Consider the following 8,023-nt stretch of genomic DNA (forward strand, 5'->3'; position numbering starts at 1 on the left):
CCCTCAGATTTGCCTGTAAAATGAGAGGAACAGAATTGAATTACTGAGATGGGTTGGGGTTAGGCTGGTTGGTATAGATGCATTTTAACTTATCCCTGGGTTTTTCCTTACAGCTAATGCACAAATTGAGTGTGGAGGCTCCACCCAAAATCCTGGTGGAGAGATACCTGATTGAAATTGCCAAGAATTACAATGTGCCCTATGAGCCTGACTCTGTGGTCATGGTAAATATAGATGTCTCAAAGTACAACGAAAAATGAGTCTATAGATAATGACCTTCTTTGAAAATTGATTGTACTCTTTGCCTCAGCTTTGTATGGGGGAGTGTGACTCTGTTCCAAAGTACTTTTTTAGATGACAATAAATATGCCTGAGAATCTCACAGGGTATTTAAGGATAAGATGAATGATTGAAAGAACTTTGAGGAGGTACAGGCCTTAATAGAGGTGTTAAGTGGCATTGTTATTGCTGCTTTTTTGTGAACTTCAAGGATGTGAGATCCCTTAGTTCATGAAACATTTATTGGGTGCTTACTGTGTGCCAGACAGTACACAGTAAGCTGAGAATACAGAAATTCATAAAAGCAAGGTCCTCCTAAAGAGGCTTATAGTTGTGAGGAGGGTAAATATGCAAACAATAATCATTCAGCAGTTAAGATGAATGGAGGTTGCTTTTGTTGTACCGCTCAGACCTCCCCTCCTTCCCATTTCAGAATAGGAGTAATTATACCCCAGTCTTGAGAGTATTGATGACTGCAAACACACACGCAGTTGAGTATCCCTCCAGAAATGGCCCTTAGCTGAAGAGAGCTGCCTCAACCAAAGTTAAACCTCCTTTCTTAGGGGCAGCTTGCCTCCAATAATAGGTCAGTGCAGGGCTTTAAAGACTTTGCTTCTTTGCCCCAATCAGGGATACCTCTCTAGGTTCATCCCACTCCTAAACCCCCTGTGGAGTTGACTGAGGCCTCTTTTGTGACTGCTTTGCAGCCCAGCTTCTCCCTCTGTCCAGTCCTCTGTCCTTCACTTCCCTTACAGGTATTGATCTCAAGCGTACCCCCAATAAACTCCCTACATGCTCATCTCTGTCTCACAGATGACTTCCTGGGGGAAACTGGCCTGCAATGTTGGTTAATGATGTGGCTTTCTCTTAATTTCTCAGGCAGAAGCTCCTCCTGGGGTAGAGACAGATCTTATTGATGTTGGATTTACAGACGATGTGAAGAAAGGCAGCTCTGGAAGAGGTGGAGGAGGGAGTGGTGGATTCACAGCACCACTTGGTGGGCCTGATGGAACAGTGCCAATGCCCATGCCTATGCCCATGCCCATGCCATCTCCAAGTACTCCTTTCTCATATCCACTTCCAAAGGGACCAGTAAGTAGACACATAAGTAGAGTATGGATATAAACTTTGGGTAATGTGACAGAAGATGACAAATTGGCTCTGTGAATATAATCAGGATTTGTAAGTTATCAAGAGGATTAAGCAGTAAAAACATTTGGTCTTCACCTAATGACCATATTGTGGAAAAAAATAGTTTGTCGTTTGGATTTGAGAAAGTCTTTTGGTTCAGCTGTAGAGAGAAAATGTAGAGAGATGATACTGGAAAAACCATATCCATGTAGATTTACTGAAAACTTTTGGGACCTGTTGCAGGGATGCTAGTAGCTTTTTCCAGAAATAATTAACAGCCACTTACTACCAGGTAGAAAAATCTCCTTGTAGACAAGAAGATGAAGGACATTGTTAGTAAGAGAGTCTGATTAGAATCTTTCTTTGCAGACATTGAACTAATTAATCTGGTAATTTGAGGAACAAACAGCTCTTTGTTTATAGATCTTTGAGAATCTGGAATCCTTTTGACCACATGTGGCCCTTTGGGGTTTTTGAATATATATATTCCATACATACATACACAAACTTCAGAAATGACAATTAGGGGGCAGTGCCTCTGATATTGCTTTTCTCCTCTTGCAGTCAGATTACAATGGATTGCCAGTGGGGACTTACCAGGCCTTTTCTAATATTCATCCACCTCAGATACCAGCAACTCCCCCATCGTATGAATCTGTAAGTGCCCGAGTCTCTTTTGTAAGCGCCAGGAGTGTGAACCCATGAAGAGAGAGCAAAATAATGGCCACAGGGAAGGCAATGTTTTGATCAACTCCTAGTACTGGCATTGTTCTTGCTTGGGGATTCTTGTGTTGCTTTCATACTACCCTGGAAATGGGCATGGCGGTGGTGGCAGCATTGCTGGTCGCAATGCTTTGTCTGCAATTAAGCCAGGAATCAGGAAGGAGCTACAAATCTTTCAGAAAGCTCTAGACTGTCTTTTCTTTGACTAGCTAGGCAGAGAATCTCCTTAGGTTCTGATGTCTTGTGCTAGAAACTGTCAACAGTCATGTATAGGAAGTTTTGTTAAAAAATAGTGACTCAGTTTTTTACTTAAGCTGAAGTGCCTGGTTAGTAAATTTCAGCCTATAGCATTAGTTTCACATTTTAGTCTTGTGGTTAAAAGTGGTAATAACCAGTTAATATGGTAATGTGTTGAACTGTAGGTGTTTAACATCTTTTTTATTTTTTTAATATGGAACACTTCACTAATTTGCATGTCATTCTTGCTCAGGGGCTATGCTAATCTTCTCTGTATCATTCCAATTTTAGTATATGTGCTGCTGAAGCCAGCACTGTAACAGCTTTAAATCAGAATGGCATTACTTGTTTCCTTCCAGCCTGATTTCCTCAGTATGTGCTTTTTGAAACCCACTTCAATTTGATGCATTACTGAGAAAACAAATTAGTATAGTATTTGCAATGCAAATTATTCATGTAGGAAGATCTCCTGTTCCTGAGCAAGTCCTCTTTCCTTTGGATTCTTTCTCTAGCTGATGTGTTTTACCTTGGACTTGAGTTTTTCTTACGCTTTGGCCTTGCATGCATTGAAGCATTGCCCATGACCGTCTGTAGGAATGAGATAGTAGATCTTCATCAATATTGGAGGACTTGGTTCTGGTAGATGTGTTCACTGATTTAGTGCTTTCTCTCTGCCTGGAAGGTGGAGGTATGAGGTTAAAGAACAAGTTATGGTGTGGTAAGAATTTCCTTTTTCTCTGCTTGGCTGTTAAGAGTTTAACATGGTGTCTACCTAGTTGGGAGATACTTAGGAAGAAGTCTAGGGAGTGGAGGAGGAATTTCTTTGGAGCAGGATCTGCTGTTTTTGGTGAGCAGCTTAGCTTTTGGAAAACATGGCATTATTCCAGTATCAGTACTTTCTTCGGTGATGCCATTGCTTTTTCCTCTAGTAACAATCTTTGTGTTTCAGGTTGATGACATTAATGCTGATAAGAATGTCTCTTCTGCACAGATTGTTGGTAAGTGTGAGCCTGAAACCCTCAAAGTTTGGTGCTGAACTCTCTGCTGTTTTTTCATTACTGTTCCTCCCTCAGATACTGTTTTCATTCCCAGGTATTTTACCCATATGCCTTGTCCTTCCCCAAAAACAATATGGCTAAAACGGAATCTCCACAGTTTCCTGTTTCTGTTATGTGTCAATTTTCTTTTTCATTCATCTTATTTTTCATCTTCTTGTTTTTCGGTCACCCTCAAATTCTTTATTTTTATTTCTGCCGCTTCAACTTCCACTGTGCCTGGAAATACCAAAAAATAAAAAAAATTTAAAAATTGGGCATTATAAATTTTAATTGGGCATTAAAGAGAAGTCAAAGAGGGGGAAATGTGCACAAATCATAAGTGTACAGTTTAGTGAATTCTCACAAAGCAAGCTTGCCCATGCAGCTATTCACACAATCAAAAAATAAAACATTATAAGCACCCCAGAAAGAAAGATACTTTTAAAAATTAATTGGAGACAGTTGTTTTATTGAGGCATACAGTAAAACACACAGACTTTTTTGTTTTGTTTTGTTTTTTTAAATTTCCATCTTTTCTCCTTTTCATTTTTTAAAAATTTATTTCTCTCCCCTCGCCCCAGTTGTCGACTCTCTGTGTCCATTTGCTGTGTGTTCTTCTGTGCTGCTTCTATCCTTATCAGTGGCACCGGGAATCTGTGTTTCTTTTTGTTGTTGTTGTTGCATCATCTTGTTGTGTCAGCTTTCCATGTATGCGGTGCCGTTCTTGGGCAGGCTGTACTCTTTCGTGCTGGGTGGCTCTCCTTACTGGGTGCACTCCTTGTGCGTAGGGCTCCCCTACGCGGGGGACACCCCTGTGTGGCACGGCACTTTTTGCACTCATCAGCTCTGCGCGTGGGCCAGCTCCACACAGGTCAAAGAGGCCCGGGGTTTGAAGTGCAGACCTCCCATGTGGTAGGTGGACGCCCTATGCATTGGACCAAGTCCACTTCCCTACACACAGACTTTTAAGTATATAGTTTGATGAGTTTTGATACTTACACACATGATCCACCCATCCCAGTCAAGATCTAGAATATTTGTCACCTAAGAAAGTTTCTTTACAGTCTATTCTACTGCACCCTGCAGAGACAACCACTGTTTTGATATTCTATAACTAGAAAATTAAATTAGTTTTAATTTTGCCTGCTCTAGAATTTCAATATATGGAAACATACAGTAGATAGAGAGGGGGATGATTTTATCTTAAAAAATTTATTACATGAAAAACAGAAGGCTAAAAGTATAGATCAGATCCCATTACATCAAACTATATGGATATTAACATGCTTTATGAATTTTTTTCCCTAAGCCTTAAATAGGCTTAGATATTAAGAAGCAATATTTGTTTCAACAAAATTATGTGAATGTGGCTCAACTGATAGAGCATCTGCCTACCAAATATGAGGTCCAGGGTTCGAACCCAGGGCCTCATGGCCTGTGTGGTGAGCTGTCCCACATGCAGTGCTGCCACGGGCAAGGAGTGCCATGCCACACGGGTGTCCCCTGCATAGGGGAGCCCCACGCACAAGGAGTGTGCCCTGTAAGGAGAGCCGCCCTGCGTGAGAAAAGCGCAGCCTGCCCAGTAGTAGCAGCACACATGGAGAGCTGACGCAGCAAGATGACATAACAAAAAGAGACAGATTCCTGGTGCCACCAAGAATGCAAGCGGACACAGAAGAACACACAGCGAATGGACACAGAAAGCAGACCATGGGGGCAGGGGGGAGGCAGGGGAGAGAAGCAAAGTAAATCTTAAAAAAAAAAAAAAATTATAGCACCATTCCATGCATTTTGTTGTTATGGAGCAGACCTTCATGAAAGAAGTTTGTTTAAATAAATGCTCTGTGTACCTGTCTTGACATACCACACTTTTGACTTCCCCTTAAACTTTTTTCTCACTATTGGAAAGTAATTCAGATAGGATTCGACCAAAATTAGAAGATATAGATGTTACTTGTCCTGAATATTTGCACTGGCCTTTAGAATTGAATTTAAATGAGTATTTTAAAACCATGTTTTTCTCCTGTCTTTTAATTGTTTTATTGTTTCTTTCAAAGGGAATTGTGGGTTAAATGATCTGAGCCATTTCTCTGGCATTTGTAACACTGTACTCCTTGCCCTGATTAGGTCCTGGACCCAAGCCAGAAGCCTCTGCAAAGCCCCCTTCCAGACCTGTAGATAATTATGATAACTTTGTACTGCCAGAGTTGCCATCTGTGCCAGACACACTACCAAGTGCATCTGCTGGTGCCAACACCTCAGCATCTGAAGACATTGACTTTGATGATCTCTCCCGAAGATTTGAAGAGCTGAAAAAGAAAACATAGGCCTTTTTGTACCAGGCAGCGTCCTAGTTCTGGGACTGAGCAGCTTCTCCTTGTAACAAAGAATCTCCATGAAATCCTCTTTCATCTCTTAACCATCACCGAGTGCATTCTTCCTATGGGCTCTCCTCCTGCTCTACCAAATTCTGCTGATTTCCAGTTTTCTATAGTGCCTAAGAGACTAATGACTGGAAGTTCTATGAGACCGGAGCAGCTGGCTCCTGGCAGCTGTACTGGTCTGTTTCCTATAGGTGTGATCCCAGGTTCTCTCCTGGCCTGCCCTCCGTCCCTCCACAGGAGAGTAAGTGAAAGTATTAAGAGGAGTGCTGCCATCGTTGAATGGACAGTGGACACTAGCACTTCACAGGTGTCTCAGCCATGTGCTGAGTTTCCAGACTTAGGAAAAAAAATCCCTGTTTAGGAGGATTTGTGGTGAGTGAGACTCAAGGCCAAGGTATGTGTTTTCTTGCTCTCTAATATGAATAAGAGAGAGAGAAAATGACTCAGGAAGCCATTGTAATGGTTCCTGGTACCTGGGCCCTCTCATTGGCATATATAAGACTCTTTGCTGCAGGGCATTGTTCTACCTGGATCCAGTTGCAAAGCTTATTTGGAAAGTTGATGGCTTCTCTTAGGTCTACTGGATTCTCAGGGAGCCCTCTGTGGCTTTTTGCTTTATTTTGACTGCTGTGTTTCCTTTTTATCAAAGGACAGCACTGCATACATTGTTGTTTCCTGTAACATTCTGTTTGATTGTATTACTAGCAGAGGAAAGACAGACCACATATTGGATAGAAATTGGCCATTCAAGGCCAGAGTGGGCTTCCAGCTGCCTTAATAGAAATACTCAATTCTCTCTTGGGTAATGAGCTGGAACGTCTACAGGAAAAGAGGAGTTCCTGTTTTAATTTGAAAACTTTATGAATTAAGTGAAACCTTTAAAATCTAATTATAGGGAGCGGGCATAGCTCAGTGATTGAGCACCTGCTTCCCATATACAGGGTCCCAGGTTCAATCCCTGGTACTTCTTTAAAAAAAAACAATAAAACAACACAAAAAAACACACATAAAAACTAATCACAGATATCTTTTGGTGTCCATGTGGCTATAGTTGTTCACTACTTCCTGGATGAATGAGATTCTAATCGTAACTTATCTGCTCCCTTGCTCCCTGGGTTAAGGTCATCCTTTCTCAGCGATGACTTCGAGGATTGGAAGATGACTTTCTCTTCAGTGTCGTATCTATTCATACCAGTTTTCACGCAACTTTAATGTTTTTGATTGGTTTGTATCTCATAGCTCGGTAGCTGCTAATAAAGTTAAAAAGATTCTGTGCCCTACTTTCCCTGTGTTTGGTCAAGAAATGAAGTGCAAGTTTGGATTTTATTGGCACTTTTAAAGCAAGTGACCTCTGGTGGTGAATGAGCCAGACTTCAGCTTCAGCTCCTTCAGTAGTGCGGATGCCTGGAGGAGGAAAAGGGCCCACTTCGATCTCTGGATTTAAGTCCAGATAGTATCTGAGTTTGATTTGTTACTGCTGTTTGACAGGGCTTCCCATCATTCAAACTTACTGCTTTGTATCTTTATTTTTGATAAGCTGCAGTGAACTCTCTTCTGACTCATTTCCCACAGCCATTGTGGAACTTGGGTGGTAGTCTGTTAACTTGCTGCTTGGGAACAGAGCTGGTTCATCTCACATGATTGTTAACGGTGTTTGCCTTATCATGACAGTCCCCAGACCCATAGACTTAGGAACTTGAAGTTACTTAGAGAATTAAGAACAAAATATATTACATACCTCTATAATCTTTAAAGTATGCCATACAAAGATTAAGTACTAATCAGTATGCTCTGAAGTAAATCAAAATAGGAGATAACAGGATTAAATGTCAGTGCAGTTCCCACTGAGGTCATGGCTGCCTGGTCATTTGAGGTTGTGCTCTGTTGCCACTGGATTCCTAACAGACTTGAGAGCTTTTGTAGCAGCATATCTGTTAGCGCATCATCTTTCTGGGTCTTTTTGAAGACAAAAGGAGAAAGATGAGAAAACTACATTGTTGCTAATGTTGGAGGGATTAAAAAACTAAAGACTCAAAACTTCCTTTAATGCTTTACTGTCAGGGGTTGGAGCGTTCCTGCTACCTAATGGTTGAGGACCAGCTATTTATAGGATGAAATGTATTCTTGGTAAATTGGGTTTCCTAGCAAAATGATGAGCAGATATTTTGAGACTCATAAAGTGAACATGATGATATTGTGTATTATGTCAGTCTGTAATCTAAGCAGCTACAA

General features: G+C 41.2%; 1 protein-coding gene and 1 non-coding gene across 3 annotated transcripts in view; one reads left to right on the top strand and one right to left on the bottom strand.

Annotated features, from left to right (window-relative positions):
• Window positions 1-7,071, top strand: part of IST1 (IST1 factor associated with ESCRT-III) — a 42,897-nt gene extending 35,826 nt beyond the window's left edge. The window contains exons 6-10 of one of the 2 annotated variants that reach the window (XM_004456716.5): window positions 114-224; window positions 1,159-1,371; window positions 1,975-2,067; window positions 3,320-3,368; window positions 5,535-7,071. In XM_004456716.5, coding sequence (XP_004456773.1) covers window positions 114-224; window positions 1,159-1,371; window positions 1,975-2,067; window positions 3,320-3,368; window positions 5,535-5,734 — 666 coding nt within the window. In that variant the 3' untranslated portion in view covers window positions 5,735-7,071. The remainder of the gene's footprint in view (window positions 1-113; window positions 225-1,158; window positions 1,372-1,974; window positions 2,068-3,319; window positions 3,369-5,534) is intronic. The other variant, XM_004456718.5, reaches the window with a different exon arrangement.
• Window positions 2,579-2,685, bottom strand: LOC111763732 (U6 spliceosomal RNA). Its single transcript, XR_002796539.1, has one exon. It is a non-coding gene; the product is annotated as a U6 spliceosomal RNA (small nuclear RNA).
• Window positions 7,072-8,023: the final 952 nt, after the last annotated feature.

The sequence above is a fragment of the Dasypus novemcinctus genome, chromosome 18 (assembly GCF_030445035.2).
Source record: "Dasypus novemcinctus isolate mDasNov1 chromosome 18, mDasNov1.1.hap2, whole genome shotgun sequence".
Classification (NCBI taxonomy): Eukaryota; Metazoa; Chordata; class Mammalia; order Cingulata; family Dasypodidae; genus Dasypus; species Dasypus novemcinctus.